General features: G+C 43.7%; 2 protein-coding genes across 2 annotated transcripts; both read left to right on the top strand.

Annotated features, from left to right (window-relative positions):
• Positions 1 to 4,590: 4,590 nt before the first annotated feature.
• Positions 4,591 to 14,561, top strand: LOC308080893 (kelch-like protein 41b). The gene is made up of 6 exons (XM_080422982.1): positions 4,591 to 5,959; positions 7,258 to 7,415; positions 8,656 to 8,763; positions 11,391 to 11,576; positions 12,422 to 12,568; positions 14,128 to 14,561. Exons 1-6 carry the CDS (start codon positions 4,847 to 4,849, stop codon positions 14,237 to 14,239), a joined length of 1,824 nt encoding a protein of 607 aa, XP_080279108.1. The 5' UTR covers positions 4,591 to 4,846; the 3' UTR covers positions 14,240 to 14,561.
• Positions 14,562 to 20,894: 6,333 nt separating this feature from the next.
• Positions 20,895 to 21,872, top strand: LOC308080552 (2-oxoglutarate receptor 1-like; the record flags this gene model as incomplete). The annotated part of the gene is made up of 1 exon (XM_080422447.1): positions 20,895 to 21,872. One exon carries the CDS (start codon positions 20,895 to 20,897, stop codon positions 21,870 to 21,872), a length of 978 nt encoding a protein of 325 aa, XP_080278573.1.
• Positions 21,873 to 22,577: the final 705 nt, after the last annotated feature.

The raw sequence follows: 22,577 nt of genomic DNA, 5'->3' as shown, positions 1-22,577 counted from the left end.
CACACACACACACACACACATTTAATCATTTATTTATGTCCACATAAGAGATACAATACAAGGACACAAATATTACAAGGTGCTGTCAAAAATGTACAGTCAGCAAACCATGGACAAGTACTCCCACACCCCTCCCCCCCCCCCACACACACACACACACACACACACACACACACACACACACAGTGTAAGCAATATTCTTTTTACAGAATTGAACCACTTAATCCCTGAATACTTAGTTGACCGGAGTCCCCCAGGGACCCCCACTACACTAAATCTCTTATTTAAAATACAAGCTCATGAAGCTTGTAGATCGGCTATTTCCACTGAATGTTCGCCCCCAGAATAAGGATACAGGGATTCGTATGGTTAAGGGGCAGACTACATGTGTGCATGTGCATACATACTGTACACACAGTGTACTGCCCTCTGCTGGCTGAGAAATCCTCTTGTGATGCAGGTTGGTTCTGTAAGGCAGTGGTTCTCAACCTTTTCAGGCTGTGACCCCCCAAAATAATCATATTTGAACTGGGGACCACCCACCCTGATAAGCACTTGGAATGTAGGTGTTGAAGCATTACATTTAGTTTGACTCGGCTCCACACATAAATATTGTGAAAATAGCAGACAACGGGTGGGAAAATGAAAAATAAATACAATACAAAAATGAAATACAATTTATGAAAAAATAATCGAAAAAACATGGCCCCCTCACGTATTAGGAGGCCAGTATGAGTCACCAGAACCAAGGACGGGTGTTTTCGATGAATCTATCATGGTTAAAATGGAGTTTGAAGTTACAATGGGTTTGTATTGGAAGGGGGCGTGTCTGATCAAATTAATATCAAATATCTAAATACTGAATCAAGCAACTTCAAAACTGTCCGGGCTGCTCACAAAAGCCTGTTTGAACATGTTTTGAAAGTGAAATAAAGTGAAATATCCCTTTAATACTACAGATGCTACTCGGGCAATAACATATCAATGAATGCATACTGATGGTTAATCAGCAAAAGGCTTTATATATAACACTTTCATATGTAAAACATGATAAAGCATTACTTTATCATGCTCTGATAAGAATGCTTCATTTAACGGAATGAATAAACATGTGAGAAACATTTGTCTCGAAGCAGAAGAGTTTGGATAATTTTAAATGAGTTAATGAAAGCTCACATGGGCACTTAAAGGGACACTGTCACACTATTGATCTGCATTTCACTTAACTGTTGATCATAATCTATATAGAAACAATATATGATACAATCTATATTGACATAACATTTTGTCCTTGTACCTACTATACTGTACAGTACAGTATACCCATAATGCATTTTGTGGTAGTATCTGCCTGGCATGCCCATATAGTCTTCGGCCAATTTGATTAATATATTCTTAACCTCTCGAGCACTTAAGCCCTATAGACTTCGTTGTATGACAAATACTGAAAATAAGTTGTGTTGTGAGCTTATGGATTTGCTAAGGGGCGGCCATAGCTGAGTGGTTAGTGAGCCCGCCTAGGGAACCAGCTGGCCCTGGTTGCCCCAGGTTCGATTCCAGGCTATCCCAGCATATGTGCCGATGATATGAAATTTGTCCCTGAGCAAGACTCTTAACCCCAATTGCTCACAGGTTCTCATTGGCAACAAGACCGCAAGGACTTTCATGAACGACCTGTTAAAAGGAATTATCCTTATTGCCTATAATGACATCATGCCCAGAATAGGAACACCATGGTTAATGTGGTGACTATTTTGTTGTAATCACAGCAAGCAAGGACGATGTCACAGCTACCGAAGGCAGCGGCTCAAAATAATGAAATTGTAGTAATTGTACTTTTCACATTCACAGCCCCTGTGACATGACTGGGACGACCTTTTCGACACAATTTCGGTGAAATTTGAGACACATTTTGAGACTTCCTTGTATTACTGTACGGCTGCAAATGGAATGTAACGTTGGCCCAACAACAATTACTGGTATATAGAGATATTGTTGAAAAGCGTGGGTGTGTCTTTAATATTAAAGGCTGCACAGAATACATTGCTCTCTGTCCCTGTGCTTAAATTACATGTCAGGCCCACCGCACCTCGACAAGTGCCATAGTCTGATCTATCTTTAGTGCTCGCACACAGGAGACCCCTGTTATCTAACTCTATACACTCCTCAACACTTTTTTATCAGGCCATGGAAACGGGGCTGAAAAGATGTAGGTTTACATAGGGTCCTAGTCACATGCACATGCAAGTGTCCTTAAAATGTCATGCCAATGTTGTGCCAGGGCTCGGTAAGAGGGAACAGACCACAGCAGGCTTTCGCTCAAACTTTATTTTAACATACATTAACATAAATTAAGGTGGTTGTCGTAGCTTAATGGGTAGGGACTAGGGAGGCAGGCACTCTATAGTAAACAGAAGGTGACTGGTTCACCCGCCAGTTCACCCAGTATATGGGTCGAAGAGTCCCCGAGCAACACACTTAACTGCCCCCACCCTACCGAGCTCTCATCATGACCATCTGAGCAGCCATCAGCTGGGTGAATCTGAAACCTCCTCCACAAGATTAACCAAGGTCTACCTTTTAGCTGCATGACAGGCATTTGGCACAAACTCAAAGTAAAATAGTTTAACACGGAATGGCCAGCCGGAGGTGGCGAATGTCACACTCTCCGGTCTCAGGTTATTGAAGGGAGGAGCAAGAAGCTACAAAGCAGAGCAAATGGAACACACTGCCATGACAGTGTGTATGGGGATGGATGATTCATCCTGTGCACAGTGGTTTCCAAACGGTGTGTCGAGGCACACTGCTGTGCCGTAAGACACAAGTTCCTTGGGATTTTGTGACAACTACACATTATTATTCCAATATATAATGCAACTATAATTGTTTATATGAATTATTCTGTGTGTGCACTAATTTCCCAAATACAGAGGCAAATTCGATAAATAAAAAAATAAGCAGATCCACAAGCTCACAATGCGTCACCACGAGAAGCATTGTGAGCTTGTAGATCATTTTAGATATTTCAGAAAATGTATGAAAGTATAAGATAGGCTTAAGTGTTTAAACCTTTTATTTGGCATTAGTAAATCAAATCTAAACGTATGCGGAGCGATAACAGATGTTATAGAGGCTATTTTGCACGGATACAAATGCAGGTGTGCCTTGAGATTTTGACTTGCACATTGATGTGCCCTCAGGCATTAAACGTTTGAAAACCACTGCATTAGATCGATGCATTACAGGCGTGTCCTCACACCCAGCTCAGAGTTTCATTAGTTTAACTCAGGCCTGGTCACTGGCGTGACAGCTTAAATCAGCCATCACCCACAACCATCTTTTGAAAGGATTACAGGCCCTGAACACTCATCCAGGTGTTTTCAGTCACTCTTACTCTCTTGCTGATTACACCTCTAGTCAGGTCGAAGCTTAGTGGAGCTATGCTGCCAATTTTACAATGTCCCAAAAAACCTATGGGCCAATAAGAATGATAACAAGGTAAACCTGCCTGCCCTTATTTAAGAGGCGCAACAAAACTAACAGGAGTGTGAGGGAGCTGTCACTCAAACCTAGCTTTTGTGCACGCCCACAGAGCCCTGAGAAGAGGTGTAATCAGTAAGAGAGAGTAACTGAAAACACCTGTATGAGTGTTCAGGACCTTTCATTTTGATATATCTTAAAATGGAATAACTGCGGCCTGTCTTCTGTATTATTGAGGTTGTCTTTCAGTGCTGCAATACCACAGTTTTTACAGGGTTCATTGGGAGAGCAATAGACAGAACTAGCACCCCCCCCCCCTCCTCCTCAAACACATGCCCCACCCCCGGCAGCTGACCTTTTGCTTCCGTAACAATGAGCCCTGGCATGGGGGGGAAATTACGGACGAAGCCGATAGGTGGACGGAGCTGTCGATCAAGCCTGCCCATCACCTGTTGTTTCCCTACAGCAGCTGTGTGCAGACACGCCCTCAAACGTTTCTGATCCCAATTTAGCACAAAGCGTCACCACTACACTATACAGGCACGTTTCAATCCAACTTGTGTGAAAGCGTCTTGGTGTGCTCGCTGCAGCCATTTTGTGACAGAGTGGATCCTTCGAGAGTCTTTCCACATCAGCGCTCAATCGCAAGACACTGTCCAAAGACTGAATGAATGAATGAATGAATGAATGAATGAATGAATGAAGGACTGAATGAATGAATGAATGAATGGAGGAAATATTTTAAAATAGATAGATGAATGAATCAGTCAGTGTGCTAATGAATGGAATGCAGACGCTCCACCGAATCCTTTCAGAATATAAATATAACACTGATCCAGTGCAACATTAATACGGGTAATGAGCTCAGCTTGGGAGCATGCGCTGACAGGTCATTGTCCCTCTTTAGCCACTGTTAGAACCCCTGTGACACTTTGGGGGCTGAGTCATGGTGGCGTGTGTCCCCCCCCCCCCCCCCCCCAGAGTCACACACACTTTTCCAGTTGCTTCTTTCACTCTGGTGTGGGGGCAGCTGCACGGGGACGGGGCCTCTACTCGTGTTCGGCCCAACCAGACTCCATTGAGCTGCAGCAGGGAGGTGAGAAGGGGTTTGGGGAGGGGGGGTTTAGGGAGCTAAATTTAACACAGGATTAAATTGCAGACTCTCCAGGACGGGAACCCTTTCCTCTCCTCTGCCTTTTCCGTCCAGCGTCGACTGCCAGGAGGACCTGTGTGTTGGCAGCCGTCTCCTCTTCTCCGCAAAGCTTCTCCCCTCGTTCGGTTTCGTCCTCACCTTTTTGTCTTGTCTCGCTCCCCCTCCTTCCCTCCCTCCCTCCCTCTCTCTCGCTTTTTTTTTATTGAAACAAAAATGGACCCCAACGCCATCAAGGAGGAGCTGAGGCTCTTCCAGAGCACCTTGCTCCAGGACGGCCTCAAGGAGCTGCTGAACGAGAACAAGTTTGTGGACTGCACGCTGAAGGTGGGCGACCGCTGCTTCCCCTGCCACCGCCTGATCATGGCTGCCTGCAGCCCCTACTTCCGGGAGGTCTTCTTCACGGAGGAAGGCAAGGAGGTGGAGAACACCAAGGAGGTGGTGCTGGACGACGTCAACCCCGCCATCCTGGACATGGTCATCCAGTACCTGTACTCGGCCGAGATCGACCTCACCGACGACAACGTGCAGGACATCTTCGCCGTGGCCAACCGCTTCCAGATCCCGTCCGTGTTCACCGTGTGCGTCAACTACCTGCAGAAGAAGCTCTCGCCGGCCAACTGCCTGGCCGTCTTCCGCATGGGCCTGGTGCTCAACTGCCCCAGGCTGGCCGTGGCGGCGCGCAACTACGTGGCCGACCGCTTCGAGGAGCTGTGCGGGGACGAGGAGTTCCTCCAGCTGGCGCCACACGAGCTGTTCGCCATCATCGGCGGGGACTCGCTCAACGTGGAGCGGGAGGAGCTGGTGTTCGAGACGCTCATGAAGTGGGTGCGCCACGAGAAGGCCAGCCGCACCAAGATCCTGGGCGACGCTCTGGACTGCGTCCGCTTCCGGCTGATGCCCGAGAAGTACTTCAACGAGAAGGTGGAGACGGACGACATCATCAAGGCCGACCCCGAGCTGCAGAAGAAGATGGCGGCGGTCAGGGACGCCTACAAGGGAAAGCTTCCGGAGATGCCGGCGAAGAAAGAAGGGACCGGCGAGGAAGGGGCCGAGGAGGATGAGGAATCTGAAAGCCCGTTCCCCGGCTTCCTGAACGACGAACGCAGGCACGGCATGTACGCCCGCGACCTCATCGTGATGATCAACGACTCGGCGGCGGTGGCGTACGACGTCAACGAGAACGAGTGCTTCCTGGCGGCCATGTCTGAGCAGGTGCCCCGCAACCACGTCAGCATGTCGTCACAGAAGAACAAGCTGTACATCATGGGAGGCCTGTTTGTGGACGAAGACAACAAGGAAGTCCCCCTGCAGTGCTACTTCTACACGGTAAGATGCTACTCTTCTCCATGTACGTGTACAATCTGTTCATTTAACTCTTCATTTAAGGGTGGAAATGTATTTGCATTTGTACAGGACTTCAAGTGTGTGTGTGTGTGTGTGTGTGTGTGTGTGTGTGTGTGTGTGTGTGTGTGTGTGTGTGTGTGTGTGTGTGTGTGTGTGTGTGTGTGTGTGTGTGTGTGTGTGTGTGTGTGTGTGTGTGTGTGTGTGCGCGCGTGTGTGCGTGTGTGCGCGTGTGTGCGAGAGAGAGAGAAACACATAACATAATGTTCATTCATTCTACAGCGCTTTTTTCCAGTGTTGCCTCAATGCAGCTTTACAAAATAAAATAAAATAAAATAATAATAATAATAATAACACACAACACATCAAAACAACAAGTCAGCTGTGGTTAAAAAATATTATTAATAATAATAATACAATAATTAAATAATTAAAAGGCATACAATATCAGAAGGTAAAATCATGAATAAAATGATACTGTTGGAAATCTAGATCATATTGTAAAACATATTATTGATAGATAATTAATTTATTATTAATGAAAATTGTATATCCTCAGCTGTTAAAGATGCAGTTAATCCTCCATCATGTGGTTTAGGAAGTTAGTTCACTTATTCAAACTTTAATATTTGTATTCTATTTTATTCTACATGACTCCTTCCACAAACAGGGCAGAGAACGGTTGAGTAATAAAACAGCAGGGCTTTCTTGGAGATGATGTCAGTTAAACTTATAACCTCACAGACCTCACACTCTCAGTGTATCCATATGGTCTTTTTTATGATTTTCCTTCAGCATTCATTCACTCTTTATTACTGATAGTGACAGTGGGAGAGAGGGAGAGAGAGACAGGAAGGACAGGAGAGAGAGTGGGGATGACATGCAGCAAAGAGCCTCAGGTCAGATTTGAACCCGGGCAAGCAGCGATAGCCTTATTTATATGGTATGGGCACTTACCAGGTGAGCCACCGTAGCCCTGTGTTGGGGTGTTTTTTTCTTGTTTTAATAATCCTGTGATCAAGTAGAAGGGACCCTGCTATGAACTGAAAGACAACCCCTGTATAACCCTCTTATCATTTATTAAAAAAACATTGGACTTGGCGCAAACTTTCAGGAAGAGTTCTTTAAATGTTATGAATGCCAATAAGTGGTGATTTATTCTTGTCGTTGTGCATCATAAGAGGGCAAGCCAAGAAGGTGCTTTTTCCTGCAGAGTAAAATCCAGAGAGTTAATTCGTTTCTCAGTGTTTTAATGCATGTGTACTCATGGTTTGTCCCTGCAGTATGACCCCCTGGCATCGGACTGGGTTGCCCTGCCACCCATGCCCTCACCAAGATGTCTCTTCAACATGGGCGAGACTGGGAACCTGATCTTTGCTGTGGCTGGGAAAGACCTCCAGAGCAATGAGTCCTTAGACAGCGTCATGTGTTATGACTCAGAGTGAGTCCTCTTACCTTCTGTCTTCATTTAGTTCTCTCTATTCTGTTATTTGCTCTTTCTTTCTTTCTTTCTTTCTTTCTCTCTTTCTTTCTTTCTTTCTTTCTTTTTTTCTGTCTTTCTGTCTTTCTTTCTTTTTGAGATTAGCTCTCACTGCATTGTGCATTCTGTCTTGCTGTCTGCAAAGTGTTCAGGTAATACTTGACTTGAAAAACGTACTAATGAATAACTGCGTCAATTAAAAAAATATGTGACAATGATGAGCTGCACATCCATGTCACCTCACCCAAGCTGTTTGCACAGCCTTCACTCATTAGGAAATATTACACTCTAGGTGTCTGTGTTTCTAATTTTATGTAGGCCTACTGTATATGGATTAAATCTAGTAGCTGATCAGTGCACTACATCACGCAAAGCTTGGCCAATCAAATCCGGATGTTACATTTGTAACACGTCTGTGACGGAATTTGGCCAATGAAATCCACGTTTGTGATGCCCACATGGCAATTTTAATATCGGATTTCAGAGAGCCTGTCACTTTGTTAAGCATTTCCTCTATCTGTTAGCCAAAAACATAATGTGGCCTGCAAAGGGAAATATTTAGGCTATCATAGTGTTCATAGTCACTTTACTTCCAATGATAAAGTTCGGAGCCATAGAGAACATAATTATGTCTTTATGTCCCAGGGGCTTTACTGTACTGGGGCAAGACAGCAGACGTACAGTATTTACATACAGAACCGCAATTACCCCTTTTGATACTTGAGTAATTGACAAACTAAACTAAAAATACTACAAGAGAGAAAAACAGCAAGCGAGAGAGTGCGAGATATAGTGTGAGACAGAAGGGGAGAGGAGACAAAATTTGGCTGCTTGTACCTGTATGAGCAAGTGACAAATACGTAAATCACTTTTCTTGAGAGAGTGTGTGACTATTCCTGTTCGTCTTCTCACTTATCAGGAGGGGACAGAGGAGGGAGGGGGAGAGAGAGAGACAGACAGACAGACAGACAGACAGACAGACAGACAGACAGACAGACAGACAGACAGACAGACAGACAGACAGACAGACAGACAGACAGACAGACAGACAGACAGACATCTGAGCAGTTTGACATTGAAACAGTCTCTGCCTTTATGGTTCATGTCTGCTAAGTATTTGTTCAAGTGTGAAAATACAAATGAAGCAGAATGTACAGAAACAACAGAGAACAGTAACTGATGACCTATGACCCCTGTTCAGGAGGATGAAATGGAGCGAGAGCAAGAAACTTCCACTGAAGATCCACGGTCACGCTGTTGTCTCCCACAAAGGACTGGTCTACTGCATCGGAGGAAAGACAGACGACAAGTGAGTGTATTTCTGTGTGTGTGTGTGTGTGTGTGTGTGTGTGTGTGTGTGTGTGTGTGTGTGTGTGTGTGTGTGTGTGTGTGTGTGTGTGTGTGTGTGTGTGTGTGTGTGTGTGTGTGTGTGGTGGGTGGGTGGGTGGGTGGGTGGGTGTGTGTGTGTGTGTGTGTGTGTGTGTGTGTGTGTGTGTGTGTGTGTGTGTGTGTGTGTGTGTGTGTGTGTGTGTGTGTGTGTGTGTGTGTGTGTGTGTGTGTGTGTGTGTCAGACCATATGTTGTGAGTCACAGCTGTTTGTGTTCCATCATTCTGTTAAGCTCTTAAGAAAGTGGTAGCGTGCAACACAAGTTAGCAACAGTTTGCTGTTTGTTTTGTCCAAATCTAATCTAACGTCCTCCTAGAATGACAAAGGTTTCAGTACTTCATGTGACACGTTGGTTTTGGTTGCAATCTTATATGATTCCAAGCCTGGAAACATTTGTGGAAGTATATTTTAATTAAATTCAAGGTTAGAAAGGGCTGTTTGTCCTTTTATGTCTTAAATGCATTGTTCATTTCATGAAAATTGTGTTTAATTATTGTACACCCTGTGATCGGACATGTTTGTTAAGGGTAAGACGACCACAATAAGTCCTGGACTTTATAGTGCCTCATCCTCGGATGGTTATTACTTTTGTAAATATAAATGTACTAAACTAAACTAAACTAAACCTGTAAGATAACTGATACAAATGGTATCGATTCACTTGTCTCTGTCAGACTTACGTACCTCCACCTGTTACTTTTAATAGTTTTCTTGACAGCAACTTATCATCTTCCTCCCCCACGGCAAAGCCTTTAACACAAGAATTTGTGCATGATTTATGCCTTAGGGCTCCACTGTCCTGTATATAATTTGTTAAGTTCCTGTTTATACTGGAGACATAACTGAAGGAAAGGTTCTGGCACAACTTCACCCACTAGCAAGATGCCTGAAAACGTTCAGCAAAAATGGAGAAAAATAACACTTTCTGTACTGTAGAAGACAAACAACTTTATTTCTAGACGTTGAAAAGAAAACTTTGGTAACACTTCCTATGAATTGGTGTTGATTTTGACAGCAAATTTTTAATCCGTTTTAGTCATAGTCTTTTGAATCAAATTCCATTTAGTTTTAGTCATATTTTAGTCATCTGAAATGTTTTACTGTTAGTCTAGTTTTAGTTGACTAATTATCATAAGATTATAGTCGACTAAATCTACAGTTGATTTAGTCGACTACACCGTATTTTGGCTGGCCTTGATGGCGTCGTAATGGCTGATTTTACACTTCGTTGCAAGCTGAAAATAGCAGATCTACAAGCTCACAACGCGTCGCGCTTGTAGATCTGCTATTTTCAGAGCGCAACACCCGAGCCCACCAAGCATAGAATGACTTGCCTTTTAGTTCTACTGGATCTCTTCTGCACTAGTCCTGCCCTAACATTTTAGTCTAGTTTTTATTTATTTGACGAAATTGTCAGTATATTTAGTCTTAGTTTTAGTCATCGTTTTTATTTAGTTTTCGTCAGTGAAAAAAGGTTGTCGACCAACATTTTCCGTGTGCATGTGCTGTCACGGGGCGGAGTCACATTGAAATACAGCACGAAACCCCATTCCAGCACCTGCGTCGGTGGCGTGCCTCGCTAATCATTAGACTTTCAGCCTGCATTATACACTTAGGCTTCATAGGAAGTGTTACTTAAACTTGTTTTTCTACAGTAGGCCTATACTGCAAGGACAAATAAAACCGTATAGCTTTCCATCAACTAATGGAGAAGATAATGCGACTAATAGGCATTAAACTCCATAAACTCTAGTGTCGGGTGATGGAGCAGTTGCTGAGTTGCTTTTATTTGTGCAGTTGCTTATGCAGGTGCTTTTACACTATGACCCCTCTAGACATCTCAGGTCATCTGGGACTGATCTGCTAACTGTTCCCAGACTTAAAACAAAACATGGTGAGTCAGCGTTTAGTTATTACAGTATGCCACACTTTAGTTAGAACAAACTCCAGAGGATGAGGATCTGAGGCTTTCACCAACTCTGACTACTTTTAAATCCAACAGCTCCCTTATGTATGTCCTCCACTGCTGTTTGTTACATTTTCAGCCCAGTTAAAGGATAAGTTGTTGCTGTTTTAAGATAAAAAAGATCATTTATCAGCTTCAATTTTATGGTGTTCCAGCTCCAATTTTGTCTGCTTTTTGGTTTGTTTTGGGCTCGTTTCATCACTTCGTATTTGTTTATTCTGTATCCTGTATGAGTTCTCTCTTCTGATTGGATCAACTTAGTATCAGGACCTTAAAAATGTATTTTCAGCTTACTAAAGATCTGTAGAGACGGGGATACCCCTGTTACTGAACAAACAATTCATATTTTTTGTAATCTTTGATTTTTATTTCATACATTTTTGTGCCTTATACAAAGGATTTTGGAATTGCCTTTGTGTGTGAAACGTGCTTCACAACTGAATATCCCTTGCCTTGTTTTAGACCCTCCATTTCTTGACCTCTTGACAACGACTGAACCCCCAGATCCAGCATTTCCCCTGTGCCTGCCCACGCTGTCCATCTCAGCCTTCCAACCTTCTTTTGTTTTTTAATTCCTCCACAGCAAAGCCCTCAATAAGATGTTTTCCTACAACCACAAGCAGTCAGAGTGGAGAGAGCTGGCGGCCATGAAGACGGCCAGAGCCATGTTCGGCGCCATCATCCACAACGGCAAGATCGTGGTGTCCGGAGGCGTGAACGAGGAGGGCCTGACCGCGGCGTGTGAAGTCTACGACTTTGCAGCAAACAAGTATGAAACCTTAGATGATAACGTTAACCACTTAGACCCTACCGATATCGGGTCAGACTCTACTATTGAGTGTACTAGATGGAGACAGTGGTGTAAAGTTACTAAGTACATTTACTCAAGTACTGTACTTACAGTAGGTGGCCAGTGACTTTGATCAGTTTCACTTTCAAAACCTTTGCATCATGCGTGTCACACTAACAGAATGTGATGCGTTTTGTTGATATAACAAGTTTTTTCATATAGAGTCCTATCCACAAATCCACCATTTAACTTCCACAATCCACATTATCAAAACCATTGGTGTTGTGTGCCGCATTCTGTTTGTGTGACATGCATGATGCAAAGGTTTTGAAAGTGAAACTGGTCAAAGTCACTGGCCACCTACTGTAAGTACAATTCTTTTACTTCTACTCCACTACATCTCAGAGGCAAATAAATATTATACTTTTACTCGACTACAGTTATTTGAAAACTTAGTTACTAGTTATTTTGTAGATTTGGATCATTGTTACAAAACATACATTAACCATTTCAGCCCTATACATTTCGGCCATTTGAAAATAGCTGATCTACAAGCTCACATTGCGTATTGTGAGCTTGTAGATCTGCTATTTTTCAAAAGATATTTATACATTTTATACATTTGAAAACATGGGACATTCTGCATAATGAGTACTTTTACTATTGATACTTTACGTACATTTTGATACCAATGCTTTTGTACTGTTACTCAAGTAAATTTTGAATTCCGGACTTTTACTATTTTAGTACTTTTTCCACGATTTGGATGGAGAGTACTATGGCACAATATGCACTGTATGTTTAACACGGGGGCATCTCCTCAGGTGGGAGGAGTTCACAGAGTTCCCTCAGGAGAGGAGCTCCGTCAACCTGGTGAGCAGCGGGGGCTCCCTGTACGCCGTGGGAGGATTCGCCATCATGCCAAACGAGAACAAGGAGCTGGCCCCCACAGAGGTCACCGACGTCTGGCAGTAAGTCCCTCCCAGTGCAAACGTCCATAGCTGCTTCTCAAAGTTAGGGGTCCTCCTTGAGGGGGTTCCAGGGGGTTCCTAGGAAAAATGAGGAATAGTTTGTAACACTTCAAGCTTAAATTGTAATCTATCGCAACGCTTTGTGAGCTTGTAGATCGGCTATTTTCTAAATGACAAGTGTTGACAAATATTCTCCTATGGGGTCCCTGGCACAGAATCTTTTCAAGTGGGGGTCCACTGCCAAATACATATCAATTTGTGGGTCCTTGACATGAAAATGTTTGAGAACCATATATATACAGTATATATATCCTATTGTACATGGTGAGAGTGTTCTAACGGGCTCTGCCCTCTAACAGAGATCTATGGGTTTAGCCACACCTTTTTCTGTTGGAGGGCGAAGCCTGTAACCATAGAGCTAGTGTTATATATTAAGTCTAAGACATAATGTTGCGTAGAAAGGGAAATCGACATGGTTTCAGTATTTCATCATTTTCAGCATTACTTTTTCAATATTAGTACATTTACTGTGATCCAGATTTGTCAACATTATTCTTCATCAGAAGTTACCGGTTAGCAGTTGTTGTAGCCCTATTATATTTTGTATGTATGACAACTGAAAAATTATCTACAAGCTCACAACATGTTGCATCATGACGTGTTGTATGCATGTGGATTTTGAGTTTTGGGCTTCTGGCTTGTTGTGTTATTATCAAACATTATCAAACAACATATCACACGGTCTACATAGGAAATAAATGTATTTAATTCAGTCTGACCAAAAGCAGGGATAAAGCATAGCCCTATAAAACTGAATGACCAGAGGGGGATATCAAAAGCACAGGCAAGCGCAAGCCCTAACCCCCAATGCCCCCCTAGCAAATTCAACCCTGCTGTTATTATTGTCACCTTCTAACTTGCTTGCCACTTGCTAATGAGACAATCACATCACTGATGTGGCAATAATAGCAGTAAAGTCCATCCTCTCATGTCACATTGCTTATGGAAACACCAATGTTCAAGCTTATCTTAATTGGTCCTCACTAATGCTTATTATAATATGGTACTATGTCGGTCTGCTGGCTCTGTGTCTCAGAGGTGGGTTGCTGTGGATAGTGGGTATACATTTGCCTACCGGTGACATCATTTGTGGGGATTCCAAGCTAATGGAAACCACAGACTCTCTCTTCCTGGAAAGTTAGCATGCTGATGCCACAGGGGAAAAAAAGTTTTAAATCTTGTTTGAATTGAGCACAGATGATGTAATCGATAGGCACATTTTCTAGCCATCCTTTCCACCTCTGAGACACAGAGCATGTAGACAGAAATGCTACAGTACGTGCAGTAATGAGGACCTACACAGTATCTATGAAGACAATGTTGACTAAAGTTGAAATTTTCCGTTAACTTTTTGGAGAGGGTTGCACTAGCTCTGATACACTTTTTATTGTTTTATTTTTACGAAATATGGAAGTGCTTTTTTCTTTTTTTTTAAAACAGTGCAATTGATGATTGTTTTCATTCTTTGTTGTTGTTTTTTCTGCTCTCCACTCATCTAGGTACGAGGAAGATACCAAGCAGTGGGGCGGCATGCTGAGAGAGATGCGTTACGCTGCTGGATCCTCCTGTGTGTCCCTGCGTCTTAACATTGCCAGGATGCCCAAACTGTAGAGCGATGTCCTTCATGATGAGCCCCCAAGTGATGCCTCCCCCGCTCCCCTCCCCTCCCCTCCCCTCCTCCCCTCCTCCCCTCCTCCCCTCCTGTCCCCCTGTGGACTGGATAAAACACTTTGATGACACAATTTGATTTGTATTATTTTTATCTCTCCGCTCCGTCATCAACTGATACTGACTGGTTCTGTAAAAAGAAAGTTAAAATAAATGAGCAGTACAATAATTAGAAAGAAAGAAACAACACACATTTTGATCGATCAATGAAGTTAATGTTTCTGACTCTTCGTCTTCTTTTGTAAAATAAACATTTGTAAACGTCTTTAATTGGTGTTGTGTTGATCTAGACAGAATGAGTCAGTGTACTGGAAGGGCAACAACACAATGGCACTGAATAACAGTGAAATGTTAGGGACATTATAACCACTTTAATAAGTTGACCAGGGTCCACCAAGTGTCAATACTTGGTCCCCTCCTTTTCTCCCTTTACACCAAATCTCTTCACCAAAAATTGTCAATCTACAAGCTGAGAACGAGTCACAATGTGAGCTATTTTTGGTACATTTACCCCTGTTTTTCACAGAATATTCTCCTATTATGACATGTCCAGAATAGTGATGCTATAGGGTTCACATGGTTAAGGGCCCCAGTCTGACAGGGGGCTCTCAAAAGATGCCCTGGTTTGATATTTTATTGTTTGGTCAAATCAAATATCCGGTCTCATATGTTGTCTTGGGGGCCCCATATTCAATATGGCCCTCCCATGGGGGTAGTTTGGTCGGTGAGGAGAATGCAATGGTCTTATGTTTTTTAATTTTTTTGTAGTATCATCTGACAGTGAGAGAGGTGTGGGGTAAATAAGGAAGTGGGTGAATGGCTGTTATCAGGACCCAAACATAAACACCCACTCGCCATGGGTGCCTGTTCGTCGGGGAGCAGAAGCATAACTGGGAGGTATAAGGTGTTCCTCTGTACGTACTCCTTCCAGTGAAACTCCTCGCTGTCAGGTGGAAAGAAGTGGGTGAATGGCTGTTATCAGGATCCAAACACAAAGACCCATTCTAATTAACTAAATTCTCGGGTCATAAATACTAGCTTCCTCTCATGTCTGTAGTTTACTTTAGGGATACAACACGATAAGGGACGGTTGACAGAAGCCCAAAGGAATTGTAAAACCTGAATAATAACAACAGACAAATTCAACGGGCGTCCAGTTGGCGCAGGGTTAAATGACCTGCCCACCACCACCATGGAGACTGAAGTGGCTGGCAACTCTACAGTATGTGTATCGGAGGAGACATGTGGTTGTCTACACCCTCCGCAGACCAAGCGGTGAGGGAGGGTGTATGGGGAAATGGCATAATGGTATAGGCTCTATGCACAGCAGCCATATTGGAAAGACATTGGGCCTCTTCCTACTTCCTTCACAGATGTTACCCAATGATACTAATGAAGGCTCTGTTCCATTCTGGTCAAACAGAGTCAGGGTGCTGATATTGTGCATGTTGGCTCACTGGAAACAACACTCTCAGGGTTCCTTGAGGGGCTTCCAAATGGCCCCTTACGGGTGTGTAACTCTGAGAGTGTACAAATGGAATCAAATGGACCCCTGTACACTCTCAGAGTTATGGAGGTCCTTGAAATTCAGTTTTGAGAACCACCGTGCTACACTAAATGGAACTGGAGCCTTCATTAGTACCATTGGTAACACCTGTGAAGGAATTAAGGAAGGGGCCCAAAGTGTTTCCAATTGTGAAGAAACTGTGGATAAAAGACTGTCAAATTCACTCACAGACTTAGGTAATCATGTTTGTGCCTATTTCCACACATCACAGCTAGATATTGACCCAGGAAAAGCCAGGAAATTACAGACAATTTAAATGAGACGATAAGACGGTGGACCTTTATTAATCATGCAGGCTGCAGGGGGAATTCCGTTTCAGCTCAGTGGTCACAATGAGCACTCAGGGGAAGCACTTAGGGGTAAAGTTTCTTGCTCAGGGACACTTCAACATATATACTACTAGGTGGGCTAGCTAGAGCAGGGGCAAACGGGTGACCTTCTGATTAACAGAGACGACCTCTCTGTCTCACTAAGCAGCCATCCAGATGAAGGAATTATGTTAGTAATGTGTGAAATTGTGGGTAGACTCCATGTACTGTGGCTGGAAATGGTTTAAATCTGAGTTTAAAGTATGCCACTGATAAATGCAGAAGATGTGCAGGGGATAACAGGGATAACATTAAAGCTCTGTTAGTATACGCCTACTATAGGGCATTTCCTATCATAACAAGGAATGCCGTAATTCGAAAATCAAATATGAAATGTATTCATTCAAAAACGTTTCCATGGTCATAAAGGGGCTGCAAATATAAACAGAGGAGGAGAGAGAGAGGGAGAAAGGGAGGGAGCGAAGACTAGACAGACACAGGTGTTTGGTGGACACTGCTGAGCAAACTGTAAGTATACTGTCACTTCTTTAGCTTTTAAACATTTAACTATTAGGAGCAGTGGGCGCAATTAATACAGCGGATGGGGAGCAGTCAGGGGTTAAGTGTCTTGCTCAGGGGGCGAATCGGTGACCTTCCGATTCCCAGATGGAATACCTATTCCTATTCAGCTATGGCCACCATTTTATTTAAAGGTGCAGAAAGTGATATTGTTTTGTGTTAAATAGCTCTATACATTCTGATGGAAATCATTGTCATTGAGAGTGTTCGTTCAGTTATTTAGTAAACCGAAAATCTATTTTCACATCGGGATACCAATATAGGATACTAAACTAGAAAAAGTGCTCCTCGGAGCACAGGTCTCCGCCAGGTCAGGTACGTTATTGTGGCCTCCTGGTGGCGCTATAATAGGCCAATGTGAAAAGGGTGCCATTTATTCTTAGGTCTTTCACGGCAATCAGACACTGCATTCATGATTTGAGGCATTTTGTTCCAAAAATGTGTTTTGCTAAATTAGACCTGCTGGTGGCGCTATAACAGGCTAATGTGAAAAGGGTGGCATTTCTTCCTTGGCCTAGTGGGAATGTGCGTGTGAAAATTCACGGAAATCGCAAGCTGCGTGCATAGTTTGAGGCTTTTTGTTCAAAACGGACCAATCCTGCAAACTTTGGAAGCCAACCATAGGTAATGAGGATGGATTATGGGAAATCGGACAGATTTGTGTTGATCACATGACTATAGAGATACTGTGTACCAATTTGCATGACGTTTGGATAAAATCTGTAGGAGTAATGTAAAAAAAAAGGGTTTTGCACAAATCGGCCTCCTGGTGGCGCTATAACAGGCCCATGTGAAAATTGGGGCAGAGGTTCTGAATTGGCATCCAGGGAGTGTGTGTGCACAGTTTCGGAGCGACCGGGGCCAACGGTTCCAGAGATTAGCTGCTAACACACAGACAGGACGGACGGACGGGGGCGAAAACATACTCTCTCGCCATGCCTTTCGGCCTGGCGGAGACAATAAACAAGAGAAATGGAAATTATGACTCCAAAAAGTGAACATACAAAATTGGAACGGGACCACTTGTCACGATGTGAGACAAGTGTTTGGACCCAAGTGCAGAACCAGGCAGGCAGATCAAGTTCAATGATGATTTATTATCAAACTTTCAATATAAGTTGTCAATACAGCAGGACATACAAGGCAGGTCACAACATAACAACTATAATCTGACAAAGGCACACTGAACACAGGGAGGTTTAAATAGACACAGGACTAACAAGACACAGGTGAACTCAAAGACAATAAACACAGGGATTGGCTGGGAGACTAACAGGACACAAGTGGAGAAACGAGTAGTCACAGGGAGGAGAGACAAGACAGGTAGAAAACACTAGGGCAGACAGGAAACACTAGGAACAATACTACACAATAAAAGTACAAGCATAACAGGAAACTATACACAAGATATAAGGATCCTGACACCACTATAAAATGGAAGCTGGTGAATGGGTACTCTCTCCTGATTGGCTGAAATTGTCAAACCACTTGAACATTTATTTTCATTAGACAGCTGGAGAGTCAGGGAGACCTTTATTGGACAAACACACACACATAATAATAATAATAATAATGGATTTTATTTATAATGCACTTTACATTTACAAGAAATCTCAAAGTGCTTACAGAAGGCAAATGCATAAAAACAAACATCACACCAATCAATAAAAGAAAACAGCAACTAAGAAACTGAAACAAAACAATAAAAACTGGGGGCATAAAGCCTAGGAGGTAAAACCAGCTAAAAAAATGCTTTGCTAAAAAGGTAGGTCTTTAATCCTCTCTTAAAGCAGTCGACCGACTGTGGTGCTCTCAGGTGGACAGGGAGGGCGTTCCACAGTTCGGGGGCGACCGAGCAGAAAGCCCGGTCGCCCATGGTGCGTAGATTGGCCTTGCGGGTGTTGAGGAGGTTGGTGTTTGAAGAGCGGAGGTTGCGGGTCGAGGTTTGTAGGGAGACTAGGTCCTTGAGGTATGAGGGAGCGTTGCCGTGGATGCACTGATGTGTCAACAGGGATATTTTGTATTGGGTCCGGAAAGCAACGGGAAGCCAGTGGAGTGAACGGAGGATGGGTGTGATGTGCTCATGTTTGCGCACTCTCATCAGGACCCTAGCAGCGCTGTTTTGAATATACTGGAGCCTTTGGAGGCTCTTGCTAGGGATCCCGATGAAAAGTGCGTTGCAATAGTCCAACCTGGAGGAGACAAAGGCGTGGACGAGCTTTTCTGAATCTGCTAGCGTGAGTGTGGGACGGAGTTTTGAAATGTTTCTGAGGTGAAAGAAGGATGTTTTGCATAGGTATTTGACGTGGGCCTCGAAGTTAAGGTGAGGGTCTATTTTTACTCCCAGGTTTGTGACAACCGGTGAGAGGGGGAGGTCCTGTCCGGAGAAGGTGATGCTGGTTATGGGGGATGTTTTTATCTGGTGTGGGGTGCCTATAAGAATTAACATAGCAATGATCAGAATATTGAGCTAAGAAAATTATTATAATAATATTGACCTTTATAACAATACACTTAACACTTAACCCAAAAAATTCACTTACTCTACCTTTCATGCCATATATTTTGTACAGAACAACATCGCTCAACAAAGCGCTCTCCCGCCTTTGATCCTAGAGAAAATAATGTTAATGCGCCTCAAAAGCCCCCCTTTTCATGAATCCTAAAAGAGAGCTGAAGCACCCGCCGTTGGGTCCCAATCCTGTCATGCATCTATATTGAGGTAGAACGAGAGATGAGATGAGAGAGATGTTATTATAAAGTGACACCTCACAGCTCTTCATCACATTCATAATGAGAACAGATGGAAGCGACAGAGCTCCTGTCAACCATGCTCTGCCTTCAGCACTGTCATGCACTGTTGGGAGGCTTGTCTGAAACGCTATACTGTTGATGAGGGAGGAGAAACTTTATGTTTATTTACTTCACACTGAGTGTGTTTGTTTGTTTGTTATTACTTTACTTTTCACTTCTCTTTGAGTGTAATACAATGGTTTTACTACTTGGCACAGCGCTACTTCTGCACCCCCTTCTTTTCTAATACATAATTCTCACATATATAGACTTGTTAGCATTTCTCTCTCTCTCTCTCTCTCTCTCTCTCTCTCTCTCTCTCTCTCTCTCTCTCTCTCTCCCCCCCCCAAATAGGTCAGGTTTTGATATGTAATTATGTTCTGTCTTGGTTTTGGGACAAGATGGATGATGGGGTATGACTCATAACTAAACAGTCTTTATTGTTTCAGAAAGTAGTTGCATTTTCACAAAGGCAATATTTGTAACTCACACATTTAATTCTCACTCCTGAATGAATACTGTACAGACTATCAACATTGAATATGTACAATATGTACAGTCTATCATCAACAATGAATAGGAGAATGAATGTGTTCTGTCACCAATTATCCTTAACAGGTTTCTGTCAAAAGTATTTAATTTACATCCTAGTAATTCATGTGCAAGCGCATCAGATTCCATGCAGGAGACATTAGTAAGCTTGGATTCTTTTGTATTGTTCTTCTATTTTTGCACAATAACTTGTTTCTTTTGATATGTATTGATTCTATTTAATATACAATGTGCTAAATAACTAAACTAAAAAACGAAACTATCAAAAAGTCAGTAATAGACAGTGCAGGTCTTGAATTCTCATGGGGGTTAGGTTGTGGAGCCTGATTGCTATTGGCAGGAAAGGACTGGCCAAGCCACTTTGTGGTTTACAGAAGAGAGGGATGAGTCTGTAACGGAAACAAGTCCCCAGGACCTTTTTTGTGTTATCCTTTAAGCCTTAATGTCTTACTGTACCTCCGTGCTGTTTACATTTCTGAATAAAGTATTCAATCAATCAAAAATGTTTATACAAGTGATAGATTTTTCTGTCCTAGGGCAAAATGATAGTTAGGAACCGTAGTGTAGGGACTTGCATCAACCACCATCTTATGAAAAATTAAGATGGGGTGTCCAAATATTCTTGAGCAACAAAAAGGAAGCAAATTAACAGAAGAAGCACCTGTTTGCATCTCCAACGCAAGTACTATGGTATGGTGTGACGTCACGTCACTGTAGATAAAAGAATGGTGTATCTAAACTTATCTTCTTTCTCTCTTAGAAAATACATTTACTTTGGCAGACCTCACAGAGAAGAGGTATGGCCAGCAACATCTACCACGACAACGAGCACAACTGCACCGACGCAGACCGTCTGTTGCAACGCCATTTCCTGCCGGTCGCCTATGGTGTCATCTTCTCCGTGGGGCTGGTTGGCAACGTCGCGTCCCTCTTCATCTACGTGACCAAGCTGCGCCCATGGAAGAGCAGCCACGTGATCATGGTGAACCTGGCACTGACTGACCTCCTGCACGTCCTCAGCATGCCCTTCCTGGTGTACTACTATGCCCGCGGAGATTCCTGGACGCTGGGAGACTTCATGTGTCGCTTCGTGCGGTTCGGCTTCCACATCAGCCTGTACGCAAGCATCTTCTTCCTGACGTGCATGGCTGTGTTCCGCTACGTCGTGGTGCTGTACCCCCTGCGGGCCGTGCAGGTGCAGCGCAAGCAGTGGGGCATCGCAGCATGTGCGGTCATCTGGGTGGCTGCCATTGTGGAGACTGCGCCCTGGCTCAATGTGATCACCCTGGAGCGCATGGACAACAAGAGCTTCTGCCTGGACTTCGCCAGCACCGAACCATACGACAGGGTGTGGTGGTACGGTTGGCTGCTCACTACGCTGGGGTTCCTGCTTCCCCTGGCGGTTGTGGTGGCGTGTTACATCGGCATGGCGAAAGAGCTGGCAAACGGGCCGCTCACCACCAGCCCCTGTCGTGTCCGAGCTCGGCGGCTGATGGTGCTGATCCTGGTTGTGTTCGTGGTGTGCTTCCTGCCGTACAACCTCCTGCGCATGTTACGCATCTACACGCGGATGAACCCGGAGAACCCGTGCACGCTGGCATGCGGGGTCAATGCCGCATACATCATCTCCAGGCCACTGGCTACATTGAACACCTTTTTTAACCTGGGCCTGTACACGTTGGCAGGTGATAAGTTCCACCAGGCATTCCTCAGAATGTTTCACTTGGAAGGTTGGCTGTCCAAGGCAAAGTCAAATCAACTAGCCGTTGTGAGCTAGGCTTATGGTGGAGAGGTTTAAAAATGCTATCTGTCCATTTGTCACTCTCATTCTCACACACACATACACACTCCGTGACATCAAGGGGCATACAAAAGGATTGTGCAGCTTTTGTGCCTGCTAAAATGAACCGTGTTCTCAAAGCACCCGCAATGGGTGAAATGACCCCTAAGTGCACTGTCAATTTTGCACATTTACATGACGTAATACGCATACATTTACGCCAAATCGCAGCCCTTTCCATCCAAATGAGCCTCACTGCAAAACACCAGCACTAAAAGCCACACACAGTTAAAATGAATGTTATTAGCATCTTCAGAGAGCTGGTGGCAATTGAAGCACATTTAATGCATGGGTGTCATGCCCAGACTTCCCAGTGATCATGACAGCAGTGATTGTAGTAAGGCGTAGCCATTGTCATGCCAGGCATGCTCATGAGCGGATATTTCGACCCTCTAGTATGATGGTGTCAAACTCATTTTAGGTGGCAGGACGGATTTGTCAAATAGTGACACTGTGCGAGCAGAATTACTTTCCATCTGTCACAAGCTTAAAAAAAATTGGGGAAAAAGCGAATACTCAAAAAATGTACTTAAGTACAGTACTCAAGTAAATGTAGCCTTCTTAGTTACTGTCAGTGTCCACCAGTGGTCACACCACACAAAGCATTAGGGGTAACCTTCTTATGCTACTTATTTCAGGTCT

The sequence above is a fragment of the Gymnoscopelus braueri genome (assembly GCF_963280865.1).
Source record: "Gymnoscopelus braueri genome assembly, chromosome: 24".
NCBI classification, from domain to species: domain Eukaryota; kingdom Metazoa; phylum Chordata; class Actinopteri; order Myctophiformes; family Myctophidae; genus Gymnoscopelus; species Gymnoscopelus braueri.
This window is presented reverse-complemented; position numbering and strand designations above follow the sequence as displayed.

Excerpts from the sequence above, each read along its gene's own strand:
- LOC308080893 (XM_080422982.1), top strand. The coding sequence starts at position 4,847 with ATGGACCCCAACGCCATCAAGGAGGAGCTGAGGCTCTTCCAGAGCACC. Across the intron at positions 8,764-11,390 it reads GGAGGAAAGACAGACGACAA|CAAAGCCCTCAATAAGATGT; the intron begins GTGAGTGTATTT and ends ATTCCTCCACAG. Across the intron at positions 11,577-12,421 it reads TACGACTTTGCAGCAAACAA|GTGGGAGGAGTTCACAGAGT; the intron begins GTATGAAACCTT and ends GCATCTCCTCAG.